The sequence below is a fragment of the Bos indicus x Bos taurus genome, chromosome 11, assembly GCF_003369695.1.
Source record: "Bos indicus x Bos taurus breed Angus x Brahman F1 hybrid chromosome 11, Bos_hybrid_MaternalHap_v2.0, whole genome shotgun sequence".
Taxonomy (NCBI): domain Eukaryota; kingdom Metazoa; phylum Chordata; class Mammalia; order Artiodactyla; family Bovidae; genus Bos; species Bos indicus x Bos taurus.
This window is the reverse complement of record NC_040086.1, coordinates 71908371-71924052: the sequence shown is the minus strand read 5'-3', so window position 1 is coordinate 71924052 and position 15682 is coordinate 71908371. Positions and strand designations below refer to the sequence as shown.

The 15682-nt window shown below is 47.0% G+C and overlaps 1 protein-coding gene across 4 annotated transcripts; it reads left to right on the top strand.

Moving 5' to 3' along the window:
• Positions 1–3021: 3021 nt before the first annotated feature.
• Positions 3022–15636, top strand: NRBP1 (nuclear receptor binding protein 1). 4 transcript variants are annotated; one of them, XM_027555793.1, is made up of 19 exons: positions 3042–3156; positions 5971–6205; positions 6743–6865; positions 7055–7156; positions 7956–8045; positions 8189–8229; positions 8607–8701; positions 9191–9214; positions 10205–10288; positions 10474–10532; positions 10694–10792; positions 13453–13585; positions 13773–13878; positions 14017–14067; positions 14164–14299; positions 14477–14530; positions 14619–14682; positions 14943–14998; positions 15087–15636. In XM_027555793.1, exons 2-19 carry the CDS (start codon positions 5996–5998, stop codon positions 15189–15191), a joined length of 1632 nt encoding a protein of 543 aa, XP_027411594.1. In that variant the 5' UTR covers positions 3042–3156; positions 5971–5995; the 3' UTR covers positions 15192–15636. The 4 variants fall into 4 exon arrangements, with proteins under 4 accessions (XP_027411596.1, XP_027411594.1, XP_027411595.1 ...); XM_027555794.1 differs by having other exon boundaries at positions 3043–3156; positions 5976–6205; XM_027555795.1 differs by lacking the exon at positions 9191–9214 and having other exon boundaries at positions 3022–3156; positions 15087–15634.
• The last annotated feature ends 46 nt before the right edge of the window (positions 15637–15682 follow it).

Here is a 15682-nt window from a genome sequence, read left to right as displayed (position 1 = left end):
ACCACCAAGAACCTTAAGGTTCTATGGGCTTGTGTGATTATGATGGATTCATCTTTGATACAACATATACCACTCTGGTGATTTGATAATGGGGAGGCTGTGCAAATGGATTGGGGGTATGTGGGCAGTCTCTGTACCTTCTTCTCAATTTTGTTGTAAAATTGTTCTAAAAAGTTTTTATAGACGAATGTTTAACTTCACTACTAATTAAGTATATGTGAATCAAAACAGTAAGGTATCTGTTTTTCCCTTAATCTATCACAAAGTCGAAAAGATCAGTAATACCCAATGTTGGTAAGGATGGTGGGAAGCAGGAACCCTAACATACTCTTGGTGGTATTATCATTTGATATCTTTCTGAAGGGCAACTTGGCAATATCTACTCAAAATGTTCTTAGTCTTTGACTTAGCAATTCCATTTTTAAGAATTCTGCTGCTGCTAAGTCGCTTCAGTCGTGCCCAACTCTGTGAGACCCCATAGGTGGCAGCCCATCAGACTCCTCTGTCCCTGGGATTCTCCAGGCAAAAATACTGGAGTGGGTTGCCATTTCCTTCTCCAATGCATGCATGTGTGCTAAGTTGCTTCAGTCGTGTCCAACTCTGTGCAAACCCATGGACAGCAGGCCACCAGGCTCCTCTGTCCATGGGACTCTCCAGGCAAGAATACTGGAGTGGGTTGCCATTTCCTTCTAAGAATGAATGAAATCATTTTCACAAGTAGGCAAACATGTATGTAGCAGAATATTCATTACAGCTTTATCTAAAATAAGTAATGTTGGAAATAATGTGAAAGTTCCCTGGTAGTTATGAATCAAACATGGCATATTTGGATAATGGAATACTCTACAATGGTTGAAAAATTAAAGTAATGCTATATGTGCTGCTGTGGGGAAAATAGTAAAAAGATTAAACTGAAAAAGATTATGTGGTATAAGCTTGCTTTTATTTTAAACTATATATATTAATATACACATAGGAAAATAAATATGGAGAAATATACATCAAAGTCTTTTAATTATTTTGGTGAAAATAAGAGGTTTTCACTTTCTATAGCAATTAATTCACAATATTCATAGGATAGTTGTATTAAATGATTTAATATGTCATAAGGAATTAAATGATATGTCATAGGACTTCCCTGGTGGCTCAGACGGTAAAGCGTCTGTCTACAATGCAGGAGACCCGGGTTCAATCCCTGGGTCGGGAAGATTCCCTGGAGAAGGAAATGGCAATCCACTCCAGTACTATTGCCTGGAAAATCCCATGGACAGGGGAGCCTGGTAGGCTACAGTCCATGGGGTTGCAAAGAGTTGGACACGACTGAGCGACTTCACTTTGCCTTTGCTGAGGAAGGAATTAAAAGACTGGAATATAGCACATACAAGCAACTATATAGTTACTTTACACTGTTATTTTTGAAACACTTTATTACAATAAGTACATATTATTTCTTTAAGCAGAAAAAAAGAGATAATAAAAAATAATGTGGTATAAACACGGGCAACATTTGACCATTTTTATTTTGGCAGCACGGCTGCAACACGATGGGAATCTTAGTTCCCTGACCAGGATTGAACACATGCCCCCTGCATTGGAAGGGCAGTTTTAACCCCTGGTCTGGCAGAGAAGCCTCCTGGGGCATTTTAAATATGAATGAAAATGGACTTCCCTGGCAATCCAGTGGTTAGTACTTCAACTTCCTCTGCAAGGGCAGTGGGGAATGCAGCTGGGCAAAAAAACAAAAAAACCAAGAATGAATGGTTAAAAACAAATAAGAGCTTGAGGATGCTTAGGTCCTTTATGCAGATTTGAAAGGAGCTAGTTGAAAGGTAAAGGTCAATGATACTAAGACCTAGACAGGAGACAACGGGAAACTGCAATAGTAGTATCAACTGATATTTAATGTTTACTGTGGGCCAGGTATTCCGTGCTTTGGAATTTACAAAGTGAAGAGATTAATCTGGATAGGAGGAGGAACATTCTTTCTTTGAGATGAGAACAGAGATTCTTAACCTCAACTCCCTGAAATTATATGCTAAATTTGGTGGGCAAATGCTTTCTTAAAATATCCAAAACAAGGTCCAGATTTCTAAGCGTGCTGGAGCCCTCTCTTTCAAAGATGAAAGCATCAAGGAACAAAGAGTGATTTTAAAAATTTTGAGGTGAAGAGATGGAAAATGAGAAGACTTTTGCCAGTCTTCTATCAGTTAAACAGGACTACAGATGTCCTTTAAGGATAGTGAAATTTGGTGATTATGACATTCCCAAGTACTGATTGATTCACCCTTCTCTCTCCGCAATACGTGTCTAAGAGCCGAGTTCACTTCTTTCCTTTGGGCTCTCTTCAATCTGAATTTTTTCCAAACATCTTTTCAAGGAAATCTGTGGTAAACCTTACTGTTTCGGATCCTAATTTAGTTCTTACCAACTTTCGGTGAATAGCTTAATGCCTCTGATTCAGTATTTTTCCATTTGACAACTACTGCTTAAAGAAATTTTCAATTTCTTATGAGGATCAAAAGAGATAACATCTGTGAAAATCTTTTGCGAAGTTTTGGCCAACGTCAGTACTATCCACTTACGAAGCGTTAACTATTAATTTTCAGTTTTAATGTACACAGTAATTCAAAGAAAGTTTTCTGAATAGGTGTCCTGCACAGTCTCACCCCCAAATACTGAAAGCGGGTGGGCGCTCCTCTCGGATTGTGGCTACGTCTTTCGCTCCTTTTGTTTTCAGTCGTACTAGAACTGTCATGGCGCCTTCAAGAAAAGGGGCAAGGCCTTCCTTTCGCCCAGCAGAATCATCCGGGGCACCAGGACCGGACCGAAGGGTAGACAGAGAGACGAGCCTCACTGAGACCGAAAATACCGAACCCTCCGAGAGGTCTCAGCCGGACAGACGCAGCGGGAGGAGACCCGGTTGAAGGCTACCTCTACGAGCGACTGTACACCCGGGGCACCGCCCACCCTGGCCGCCCTGTCCAATGGAAACCCAACGGCAGTGGGGCACCGCCCACTGTTGGTCAGGACGCCGCGAGGGCGGGGCCCGCAGTTCGGTTGCGCCGCGGAGCGCAGCTGTGAGCGAGTCTTTCTGATCCGGGGCCCCGGAACCCGAGCTGGAACTGAAGCGCAGGCTGCGGGGAGCGGAGTCAGGAGGTGAGTGCCTAGGGGAGGGAAGGTTTCAGCGAGAGGACTGAAGGATCGGCCTCTAGGGCCTGGATCTGGGACCCCAGCAGGCGAGTGTCTGGAGGAGGCCCTGCTCACTCGGTGGCCAAGGCCCGGCCCGCCGGAGCCGGGGGGCCGCCTCGGCCCCACATTTTCTGCCCGGCCCTCCCCGACTGCCCCCGAGTGGCGGCAGGGCGCCCGGAATTCTGCGGGCGCGGGGCGCCAGGCCCCGGCGTTCGTGTAGAACTCGGCCTGACGAGAGGCGGGGCCGGCGGCGGGGGCGGGGGCGGGGGCGGCGGTCGCAGGCCCGGAGGCCTGCGGAAGCGCAGCGTCGGGGCCGCGCCTGCTCCCGGGGCTGGCGCGCCGACTGCGCGGGGGCGTGGCCTGCGCCCCTGACGGCGCCGCGGGGCTGGCCTCTGGTGAGGTGGCCGCCGCTGGCTACAGGGCCTGCTTAGGGGCCCAACGCTCCCTCGCAGTCAGCGGGCTAGGCGACCTGTTGGAGTGCTAAATTCCTCCTCGAGTTTATATCTATCTGAATGGTCAGTCCTGCAGGTCTCAGGTCCTCTTCGGTCCGCTCAGGATGAGAGCGGGCGAGAGGCCTGTGTCCTGCGAGCTGTTGCTCAGGAGTTGAGATGCTGAGAAACTGAGATGCTGAGAAGCTGCAGTCGAAAAAATGAAAAACTTTGCAGGAAAAAACTTGGCAGTGTTTTACCTGCACGGCTCAGAAGTGAACACTGTGCATCTTGGGGTGGCTGGAGGCGGCGAGGAGATTCCCTTTTTCCGTCTGTGGTCTTATTTAAATTTCTGAACGACTGACCCTGAGACAAAACTCCCAGTGTGGCAAAGGTTTCTTCATCAGCAGGAGGGGTCCTGGGGATTCTTGGGCATTGCCATCATCTTGCCTACTGGGGAGAGATTGGGGAGGGAGAAGACAAGCACATTCGAAGAGCGTCTATGACTGATGAAGGTCTGGCATCTCCTGCCATACTGTGGATTACCTGTCTGTGCCCTAGGTCCAGAAGTTTCTTTAGAGCCCACTGGCCACAGGCTTCCTGTATTACAATTCCACTGATATTTCTTATAATGTAGCTGGGAACTTTCCTTAGCTGTTCAGATTCAGGATACATTCTACAAATACTCTAGAAAGTAATCCCTGTGAGCTTTTAGCTACTTTTCAGGAGAAGAAAAATGATCTGTAACTTGAATTTTCTGGTAGATTACTAAAACTGTTGATTGAAATCCATGATAGGCAAGGACTGAGAAAAAAAACAGATGAAAAAGCATCTTGCCAGATTTTCTCTGTAGTGCTTTGTTGCTCTCTGATATTTACTGGAACGTCATCTAATAAAAATCTCCTCCAAAATGAAAAAAATTTTTTAAAAAGTCCAGGGAAATCTCCTGACTTGAGTTAAACATAGTGCAGGTTGATGGCAGAGATGGGCAGAAGAGGGCATCTGAGTTCTAAAAAGAAATGAGAGCTTTTCAAAAGATCCTGATCAGAAGCTTCTGTATTTTGAACTGACTTACAGGAGCAAATCTACAGGATATTTTCATCCTGAGGAGCATCCCCTTTAGCCCAGCACACATAGGTTCCAACTTCTTCACAGCCTTCATTCTTAGAGATATGGAATAACATTCAGCGGTTTTCCTATGACTCTCTGAAGTTTGTGACATTTAGCTTTTAAGAATTCTTTTTTCCCAAGAAGCCATGTCCATGTATAATACTATACACTATTTAGTGTAATATAGTACTTTTCCTGTAATGGCTTTGTCTTGAATTATTTGTGCTTAAAAGGGATACCTGTGTCAGATCCAGTGCCTCAGAGGATGGAGCCTTTGAGCCATGTGAATGAAATGAAAACTGGAAGATTAAAATCTTAGCTGTGCCTTAAATTTAGGCTTTATGAGTGTTGGCATCTTATTTATATTGTTCACTATGGTATCTCAAGCACCTAGCTTAGTGCTTGGCCCACAATAGGCGCTTAATAAACATTTGTTGAATGAGTGAATAGAAAAAAAATGTTGCTAACCAGGACCCACCCATTTGCCACACTCACATCACAGGGAAGGTGAGGTCATCAGGAATGAAGTCACTAACCACTACCAGTTACCTGGCCCAAGGGTAGCCTCCTCTTGGACTGGCAGGCTTATTCTGTGCATAGGAGGGATGGAGAGTGGATGCCAGGGTTATTCCAAGTAGAATAAATCAGCTTAGGGTTTCAGTTGGACAAATTGGTTGAGAATACTACAGCTCTAACTCGAGCTGGTTCATTGGAACATTTGGGGATCTGGAGTCATCTGCCCTGCATAGTGCCCTTGAAGCTTGGTTCTTGAGCATAGTGCAGATGAGGTAGATGAGAATTCAAAGGGAAGGCTATTGGGTAGGTATTTGCTGAGAAAGAATGAGGGCCCTGATTTTGCTGTTCCATTTGGACCTTACTAAACATGAGTTGTACAACCATAAATCTTTTGTTTGCCAGTCTTGGGTGAATCATCTTTTTACATGATAAAATATGTTTATTAACATGTTTATGCATAGAAGCATATTCTTTAAGCTTGATGTGTACTTCAGTTGGTCACTGACCTGGGTGAGTCATCTTCAGCCGAGATAGCTCCCCTTCTCCAGACTAGGAGAGTAGTTAATGTTTAGGGTTCATACAGGACTAATTCTGATTTTGGACTTAAAGGAAACAAGGGAGCTGTATGTTTTATTTACTTTTAAACCCCAGATTAGGTTATTAGGATGGAATCTATAGAATCTATTCTAACCCTCTCTACCTTCTCCTTCACCCTTGCTCCAACCAGTGCAGGCCTGAGTGTTTGTTCCAGCATGTCGGAAGGCGAGCCCCAGACAGTACTCAGCAGTGGTTCGGACCCAAAGGTAGAATCCTCATCCTCAACTCCTGGCTTGACGTCAGTGTCACCTCCTGTGACCTCCACAACCTCGGCTGCTTCCCCAGAGGAAGAAGAAGAAAGCGAAGATGAGTCTGAGATCTTGGAAGAGTCACCCTGTGGGCGCTGGCAGAAGAGGCGAGAAGAGGTAAAGCAGTAGGAGTGTTTAGTGGGAGTGTTGTTTCCCTGGTAACTCATCTGGTAAAGAATCCGCCTACAAGGCAGGAGACCCCAGTTCGATTCCTGGGTCAGGAAGATCCCCTGGAGAAGGGATAGGCTACCCATTCCAGTATTCTTGGGCTTCCCTGCTGGCTCAGATGGTAAAGAATCTGCCTGCAATGTGGGAGACCTGGGTTTGCTTCCTGGGTTGGGAAGATCCCCTGGAGCAGGGCATGGCAACCCAGTCCAGTATTCTTGCCTGGAGAATCCCCATGGACAGAGGAGCCTGGCAGGCTACAGTCCATGGGGTTGCAAAGAATTGGACACGACTGAGCAACTAAGCACAGCACAGTGTGAGTGTTACTTCACAGTGAATTCTAAGAGGTGAGAAGTGGAGGGACAGAGTCTCAAAGGGGCAGACCAAACTTGAACAGGTCAGAGGCAGGGAGAAGATGATCGTATGGAGTATTACAACAGACAGTTCATGTGGTAACTTTAATTCCCTTTCATTTGAATTTCTTCTCAGGTGAATCAGCGGAATGTACCAGGTATTGACAGCGCATACCTGGCCATGGATACAGAGGAGGGTGTAGAGGTTGTGTGGAATGAGGTACAGTTCTCAGAGCGCAAGAACTACAAGCTGCAGGAGGTAAGCAATGGTGAAAGGATGCAGCCTGTGGGTTGTTAGAATGCTGGTGTTAAAGAGGAATTGATGTTGGGAAGCTACTAGGAGAAGAGTATGTTGGGGTTAGATCATTTCTAGTGGGGATAGGAAATGGCTTTTTAGGATGATAATGCTTTCTGAACATTGTAATCCCAACGTCTCTCCTGCTTCCAGGAAAAGGTCCGTGCTGTGTTTGATAATCTGATTCAGTTGGAACATCTCAACATTGTCAAGTTTCATAAGTATTGGGCTGACATTAAAGAGAACAAGGCCAGGGTAAGAACTTTTTCCTGAGCTTACTTGAAACAGACTAGCTACATTTATTGTTCTTTTTACATTCAGAAAAAGGTAGTATTGAAACAGAGCTGGAATCAGCTGGTGTTGAGTCAGTGATGCCATCCAGCCATCTCATCCTCTGTCACCTCCTTCTCTTGGCATCAGTCTTTCCCAGCATCAGGGTCTTTTCCAGTAAGTTAGCTCTTCACATCAGGTGGCCAAAGTGTTGGAGCTTCAGCTTCAGCACCAGCCCTTCCAGTGAATATTCAGGGTTGATTTCCTTTAGGATTGACTGGTTTCATCTTGCATTCCAAGGGTATGCCTATGACTATTACCTGTGCCTTTTGTCTGGTTATAGTCAGGGCAAAAATGAGTGAATTTTTGTTTCTTCCTTGCCATAACTCATATTGTTCAATAATTTTCATTGCCCTATTAAATCTAAGGAAGTAATACTAAGAACAAAAGAGAGAAACTTTATTAAAAATACAAGGCTTCCACACAGACACAGAGAGCAGACTGGTGGACACGGTAGGGGAAGGAGAGGGTGGGACAAATTGAGAGAGCAGCGTGGAAACATACACATTACCATATGTAAAACAGGTAGCCAGTGGGAATTTGCTGTGTGACACAGGGAGCCCAACCTGGCGCTCTGTGACAACCTAGAGGGGTGGGACGGGATGGGAGATGAAAAAAAGAAAAATACCAGGCTTCCAAATTTTATGTTTATGTCATATAAAAGTTACCCAGATAAGGGATCATTTCTGTTGTAAAGCTTTATTTGTGTGTTCTGCCTCTCCAGGTCATTTTTATCACAGAATATATGTCATCTGGGAGTCTTAAGCAATTTCTGAAGAAGACCAAAAAAAACCACAAGACTATGAATGAAAAGGTACAGAGAGAGAGCAGACAAAGCTTTAGGCTGGTTTGGAAGTTTAAAAAAGATTATGAAGCTGATCAGGAAAGGGATGGAGGGAACTGTGGAGGGTGAAGAGAGTGGATAACTGCTGACCCCTGGATCAAACTCTGTTCCAGGCTTGGAAGCGTTGGTGCACACAGATCCTCTCTGCCCTAAGGTAAGCAAGATCTGGTAGTGTCTTTTCCATATTTATTCCTGATTAGTTCCTCCAAACAAATTTCAGGGCACTACTCTGCTGTTCTTTTCTGCCCCACTTCTTTTCTTCCCCACTTTCTTTGAACCATATTCTCAAGATTAGGCCCCTATGGATCTTTTAAAGGGTTCATTCCAATGGCTTGACCATGATACTGTCTCCCACCTCTTTCTCCTAGTTCTTATCCAGCTATTTAACTCATCAGGCATAATGGAGATTCAGAGTGTGGGTATTACCTTTGTGATGACCAGCAGGAGACCAGGCCCTTGCTCTTCTTAACCCTTGGGTTCCCCCTGCCCTAATTTCCCACTGGCCCCTCTAACAGCCCAGTGCCCCCACAGCTACCTGCACTCGTGTGACCCCCCCATCATCCATGGGAACCTGACCTGTGACACCATCTTCATCCAGCACAACGGACTCATCAAGATTGGCTCTGGTGAGGGGAGGGAGAGATTCTGGGCAGGGGAGCCTCGGGAATTTGGGAACCATGGGGGTAAGATGAAAGGAATGGGGGAAAAGAGCAAAATTCTGAGGTGTGGGCTGGTGATAAGAGAAAGGACCTTACTAGGGGCAATTTATAGAGAGGCCAGTCAAGTAGTGGAAAAAGGGGTAGGGCCTAATCTTGAACCTTTTGGAGTGAATTTGGGGTTAATACAGAGATCTCAATAGAAGGTTGGGAAAGGGCAAGAGTTGGGTGTAAGGTCTGACTTGAGCCCCTGGGGCTGGACCTACCATCAGAGGTTCCAGGCTGTGCCTGCTGTGAGTGCTTTCATTTGCTGTGTACACGTGTGCAGTGTTTAACATTTTTGTGTGCCGTGTCTGTGTGTTGTTGTGTGTCCATTTGTCTGGGGCTTGGCTGCTCCATCGCTCACAACTTTTCTCTGTTTTCCTCCCTCCCGCTTACGGGCTGCTCTGTTCCCAACAGTCTTTCATAGGATTTTTGCTAATGGTGAGAGCTCCCTCTGCCCTGCGTGGGGCGCTGTTTGTGCTTCCCCTGCTCCCCTTTGCGGCTGCCCAGTGCATGCAGTCGTGGGAGCAAACCCTGTCCCGCTGCCTAATTATGCCTGCTTGGCTTCTGCCCTACCAACCCTTCGCCTGCTTGCCCTTCCATAACCCGCTTGTTTCCTGTGGATTCTGCCTGGCTGGCCACTTATGTCCTGGATTCTTACTCCCCCCTCATCATCAGGCTGGTTCCTTAAGTCATACTGTGCTCCCAGACCCTCTGTGACTTGTAGTCATTGTTTATGATCTGAGTGAGTCCAAACTGGGCCCGGCCCTGGTTCCTCGTTCAGCCCTGTGGCAGGCAGTGTTGAGGAATGAGAGGGTAGAGCAGGGGTCTAAAGTTTTTGGTGGATTCCAAGTGAAACTGATTTAAGGGTTTTGGTTTAATTTTGAGCTCGTTTTAAGTTTCAGTCAGTTAAGGTGGATAAGAAGGAGGCTATCCTTATGGTTGTATGTTAATCCTTCTTACCCATCTTCATCCAAGTTTCTGAGGTCTCTTAATTGTTCCAGGTTAGGAAGGGCTGCCAGTGTTTTTATGCTGTATGCAGGATGGGTGAAAGAACTAGACCAAACATTTTCATGAGATCAGGGGGTAGATGTACCTGGGCTTTGGGGCAAGTAAGCAGGTCACAAGTGAAAGTTTTTCCTTAGGCTGTGTTGTACCTTGCCAGCCCAAAGACCCTAGGTACCTGTTAGTTTAGTGTGGAACCTTTGTTGCTACTGAGTTAGGGACCTTAGATAAGAAGTGGTAGATTGAGAAAGGGGAGGCAGGTGGTGTTCATGTTTAGTTTGGACTTCCTGATGGGAAAGGGCTCAGTTTATGCCTGTTGAGGGTTAGAGACTTCAGGAGAGAATTTGTCTTTTGGGGGCCTCTCTCTGGAGCAAAGCTGTGCTTTGTTGACGGTGGTCAGATTGTGGGTATCTCCCCTACTCCCAGTGGCTCCTGACACTATCAACAATCATGTGAAGACTTGTCGGGAAGAGCAGAAGAACCTCCACTTCTTTGCACCAGAATATGGAGGTAAGGCATCCCAGTTTCTCTGCCCTGTGCCCATCCCCCAGATTCTCCAATTTATAACCTAAGGGTCAGCGGTAACATAACTGAAACTGCTGTCCTTCTCTACTGACATGTGCAAAGTTTTAAGACATCTCTGCCATGCCCTGCCCCACATCTCTGATTCACCAAAGCTGCTCTGTTTTCCCTAGAAGTCACTAATGTGACAACGGCAGTGGACATCTACTCCTTTGGCATGTGTGCACTGGAGGTGAGGAGACCAGAGGGGTGGGTAGTGGAAAGGGGTGAAATTAGAAGATAGAAGGGGAAATGGAGGGTTGGCAAGTGAGGTAACTGGTCTGGGGGAGTGATTGTGGAAACACTGAGGTTTCTTAGGTCTCTGTTTTTCCTTTTTATTCCCCCTCTCTGCAGATGGCAGTGTTGGAGATTCAGGGCAATGGAGAGTCCTCATATGTGCCACAGGAAGCCATCAGCAGTGCCATTCAGCTTCTAGAAGACCCATTACAAAGGGTGAGGATTCTTAGGATCACTTCTCCTTAACAGACTTTGAAATGTTTTTAGGTTCTTCTTCCTTCTAGCCACTGGGAGGGCTTCCCTTGTGGCTCAGCTGATAAAGAATCTGCCTGTACGCCTAAGACCTGGGTTCAATCCCTCAGTTGGGAAGATCCCCTGGAGAAGTAAAAAGCTACCCACTCTAGTATTCTGGCCTGGAGAATTCCATGGACTGTATAGTCCACAGGGTCGCAAAGAGTCAGACACGACTGAGCAACTTTCACTTCACCCACTGGGAATATGCTCTCTTCTAAGAGCAAGAGAATATAAAGCAGAAAGGCAAAGTAGCATTTCCCTAGGTGTTTTTGATACACACACACATTCTGTCTCTCTCAGGTCAGGGGTTTAAGATGGGTAATAAGGTTGAGTCTTACGGTTGCATGTTAACTTAGGTGTCTCTACATGAAGGCAGACTAATTTGATGGTTACCTCAGGTAATTGATACATACTCTTAAACAACCATCTTGATATTTTTAAACAAATTAATCAAGCCTTTGACTGTGTGGATCACAATAAACTGTGGACAATTCTGAAAGAGATGGGAATACCAGACCACCTGACCTGCCTCTTGAGAAACCTATATGCAGGTCAGGAAGCAACAGTTAGAACTGGACATGGAACAACAGACTGGTTCCAAATAGGAAAAGGAGTACGTCCAGGCTGTATATTGTCACCCTGCTTATTTAACTTATATGCAGAGTACATTATGAGAAACGCTGGGCTGGATGAAGCACAAGCTAGAATCAAGATTGCCAGGAAAAATATCAGTAACCTTAGATATGTAGATGACACCACCCTTATGGCAGAAAGTGAAGAGGAACTGAAGAGCCTCTTGATGAAAGTGAAAGAGGAGAGTCAAAAAGTTGGCTTAAAGCTCAACATTCAGAAAACGAAGATCATGGCATCTGGCCCCATCACTTCATGGGAAATGGGGAAACAATGGAAACAGTGTCAGACTTTATTTTTTGGGGCTCCAGAATCACTGCAGATGGTGATTGCAGCCATGAAATTAAAAGACGCTTACTTGTGGCTCAGAGGTTAAAGCGTCTGCCTCCAATGCGGGAGACCCGGGTTTGATCCCTGGGTCGGGAAGATCCCCTGGAGAAGGAAATGGTAACCCACTCCAGTATTCTTGCCTGGAGAATCCCATGGACAGAGAAGCCTGGTAGACGACAGTCCACGGGGTCGCAAAGAGTCGGACACAAGTGAGCGACTTCACTTTCTTTTCACTTTACTCCTTGGAAGGAAAGTTATGACCAACCTAGATAGCGTATTCAAAAGCAGAGACATTACTTTGCCAACAAAGGTCCATCTAGTCAAGCCTATGGTTTTTCCAGTGGTCATGTATGGATGTGAGAGTTGGACTGTAAAGAAAGCTGAGCGCCGAAGAATTGATGCTTTTGTACCATGGTGTTGGAGAAGACTCTTGAGAGTCCCTTGGACTGCAAGGAGATCCAACCAGTCCATTCTAAAGGAGATCAGTCCTGGGTGTTCATTGGAAGGACTGATGTTGAAGCTGAAACTCCAATACTTTGGCCACCTCATGTGAAGAGTTGACTCATTGGAAAAGACTCTGATGCTGGGAGGGATTGGAGGCAGGAGGAGAAGGGGATGACAGAGGATGAGATGGCTGGATGGCATCACCGACTTGATGGACATGAATTTGGGTGAACTCTAGGAGTTGGTGATGGACAGGGAGGCCTGGCGTGCTGCGATTCATGGGTTCGCAAAGAGTCGGGACGTGACTGAGCAACTGAACTGAACTGAACTGAATCAGTGTGAATTACTCAAACCAGTCATTTGGGGTTGTATATTCATATAGTTTTAGTTAGGGAAAGTGCCCTGAAATAAATGAGCTAAGATTGAAAGGATATAAGGGTTTTGAATCAGGTAATAAGATATGGTTAAGTAGAGTCTGGAAATAAAGAGGAGGTTAGTTTGTAAGTCATTACATGCATTTAAAAGGGACTGAAGGAGAAAAGAAGGAAGACTAGTGGGAATCTTGAGGGTACTGTGGAATAAGTTTCTAGTTCAGATTCAGGGTGCGATGTTCAAGTAAAAGATGAGGTATATGGCTTTTTGGCCTTCCACAGGGAAAGGAGGAAAGCAGGTTAATTGTCATGGGACCTAGGAGAGGTAAATAGGTAGGGGTTAGAGAAACAGAGGGAAATCCAGTGAATAAATGATGTAGTGGACAAAGAAAATTGTGATAGTAGGCTTGGGAAATAAAAAGATGGTGAATATTACTGTCCACAGTGGATGAGTTTGGGAAGAGAGAGGTAAATTTGGCAAGAATTGGAGAAGGTAGGCAGTGAGTGGGCTAATAAAGCAGAGAGATAGAAAATAAGGAAAAAGATATCATAACTTTGAACAGCAAAGGAAAGAGAAAGCTTGTGGCTAGGAAGCAAAAAAATAAAACAATGAAAGACAATGAATGATATTTCATATATAATACATTATAGTTTTCAAAGTCTTTTCAAATACATTTAGCAATCTGTTGCCTTAGCCATTGCTGAGCAATTAGTATGAACAAAGTCTTGTGCTGGATACAGTGAAAGAGATAAACACAGTGGGCTGCTTACCAGATGCCTGCTCCACTCCCTTGTTCCCTTTTCTAGGAGTTCATTCAAAAGTGCCTGCAGTCTGAGCCTGCTCGCAGACCAACAGCCAGAGAACTTCTGTTTCACCCAGCACTGTTTGAAGTGCCCTCGCTCAAACTCCTTGCTGCCCACTGCATTGTGGGACACCAGCGTGAGTCCTCTTGACCCTTCTAGAAATTTTTTTCCAGTCTGGAGCCTTGTAACTCTGACTGGTGTGTTCTCTTTCCTCTTCTACTTCCAAAAGGATTCTTTCCCACCCTCCCCCAGGACCCCTGTGCCCTCTATAATATTAATCTGAACTACCCTTCCATAACTTCCCATTCCATCTTGCCCTCTAGACATGATCCCAGAGAATGCTCTGGAGGAGATCACCAAAAATATGGATACCAGTGCTGTACTGGCTGAAATCCCTGCAGGACCAGGAAGAGAACCAGTTCAGACTCTGTGAGTAACTAACTGAGAGGTTCTGAAAGGGACAGAATGGTCACTCCCACCTGGAGGTTTCTGTCAACTGTCCTTTGGGAATGGTTGAACCTGCTGTTTCACTTCTTTCCTTCCATATTCTTTTTTTTTTTCCTCCAGGTACTCTCAGTCTCCAGCTCTGGAATTGGATAAATTCCTTGAAGATGTCAGGTGAGAGAAGAATAAGAAAAAAAACTTCCTTTAGGAGGTAGGGGTGGGTGTCTGAAGGCATCTAGAGCCCATCTGACCTGTCTGATCTCCATTTAGGAATGGGATATACCCCCTGACAGCCTTTGGGCTGCCTCGGCCCCAGCAGCCGCAGCAGGAGGAGGTGACATCACCTGTGGTGCCCCCATCTGTCAAAACTCCAACACCCGAGCCGGCTGAGGTGGAGACCCGCAAGGTATGGCTGGGTGGATGTAGCAGAGAGGGACATCTCAAATAAGGCTTTGTCCTGTAAAGACAGGAATGTGTGTCTGCTCCCTGGCACCCACGTCCTGTGGACTGGAAACCCCAGCTCTTGGGGGCTTTTTGCTCACTGGTCTCTACTCTTGTGACACTCTCTGCCTCCTCTCCCTAGGTAGTGCTGATGCAGTGCAACATTGAGTCGGTGGAGGAGGGAGTCAAACACCACGTAAGGCTCAGGGCCCAGGGCTGTGTAGCGCTGGGTGGCCAGAGGGTGGGGAAGGGGAGCCTCATTTTCTGACTGTCCTATTCTCCAGCTGACGCTTCTGCTGAAGCTGGAGGACAAACTGAACCGGCACCTGAGCTGTGACCTGATGCCAAGTGAGTCTCTCCTGTCCCTCAGAGGATGGAGAGTCTGTGAGCCTCACCTGTGAGGGACACTTTCAGGGGTGGGGAAGGTGACCTGGCAGCAACACGCGGACTCACTTAGAATGAGTATCTTCGCCCCTAAAACTGGAGGGTGGATCTGATTTGACAGTTTTGCTTGTGTCCCAGCCAGGGTCACCTGGCCGGGGCTGTTGGAAGGGTTCCCGTGACCCTCAGTCGCGCACTGTGCTCACCCTCTCCTGTTTCTCTGTCAGATGAGAACATCCCGGAGCTGGCGGCTGAGCTGGTGCAGCTGGGCTTCATTAGTGAGGTGAGGCATCTGCCTTCCGCCGCCCGAGGTAGGGCGGCTCCTCCGCTCTCTCGTCTAGGCCAGATCTCACTGAGCCCTTCCCCTCCAGGCTGACCAGAGCCGACTGACTTCTCTGCTGGAGGAGACCCTGAACAAGTTCAATTTTGCCAGGAACAGCACTCTCAACTCAGCCGCTGTCACCGTCTCCTCTTAGAGCCACTCGGCCCGGCCCCTCCTCCGCGCTGTGGCCTCCGGAGAGGCTGCGGCTCCCGCCCCGCCCCCCAGTCAGTATTACCCCGTGAAGCCGCGCTCTCCTGTTATTCAGGAGGGCTCTGGGCTCCCTGGTTCTGAGCATCACCCTCCCCAGCCCCCCCACCCCTTTCTCTTCCATCCCTCTGCACTTTGTTTACTTGTTTTGCACAGACGTGGGCCTGGGCCTTGGCCTTCTCAGCAGCCGCCTTTTAGTCGGGGGCTAGTAGCCGAATTGCAGCTCCCGCCCAGCCTGTGTGGAAGGAGGCTCACGGGCGCGGGGAGCTGAGTTCTACCATCCCGCTGGGGCGGACGGGGCGGGAGAGAAGGGTGGTGCTGCAGGGGTGGCCCCAGGGGGCCATTCGATTCGCCTCAGTTGCTGCTGTAATAAAAGTCTACTTTTTGCTACGCGCGTAGTGTGTGTGTGTGGTGTGTCCCGCTGTCCGCCAGGGGGCG

Excerpts from the sequence above, each read along its gene's own strand:
- NRBP1 (XM_027555793.1), top strand. The coding sequence starts at position 5,996 with ATGTCGGAAGGCGAGCCCCAGACAGTACTCAGCAGTGGTTCGGACCCA. Across the intron at positions 9,215-10,204 it reads TCATAGGATTTTTGCTAATG|TGGCTCCTGACACTATCAAC; the intron begins GTGAGAGCTCCC and ends CCCTACTCCCAG. Across the intron at positions 13,879-14,016 it reads AGAGAACCAGTTCAGACTCT|GTACTCTCAGTCTCCAGCTC; the intron begins GTGAGTAACTAA and ends TTTTTCCTCCAG.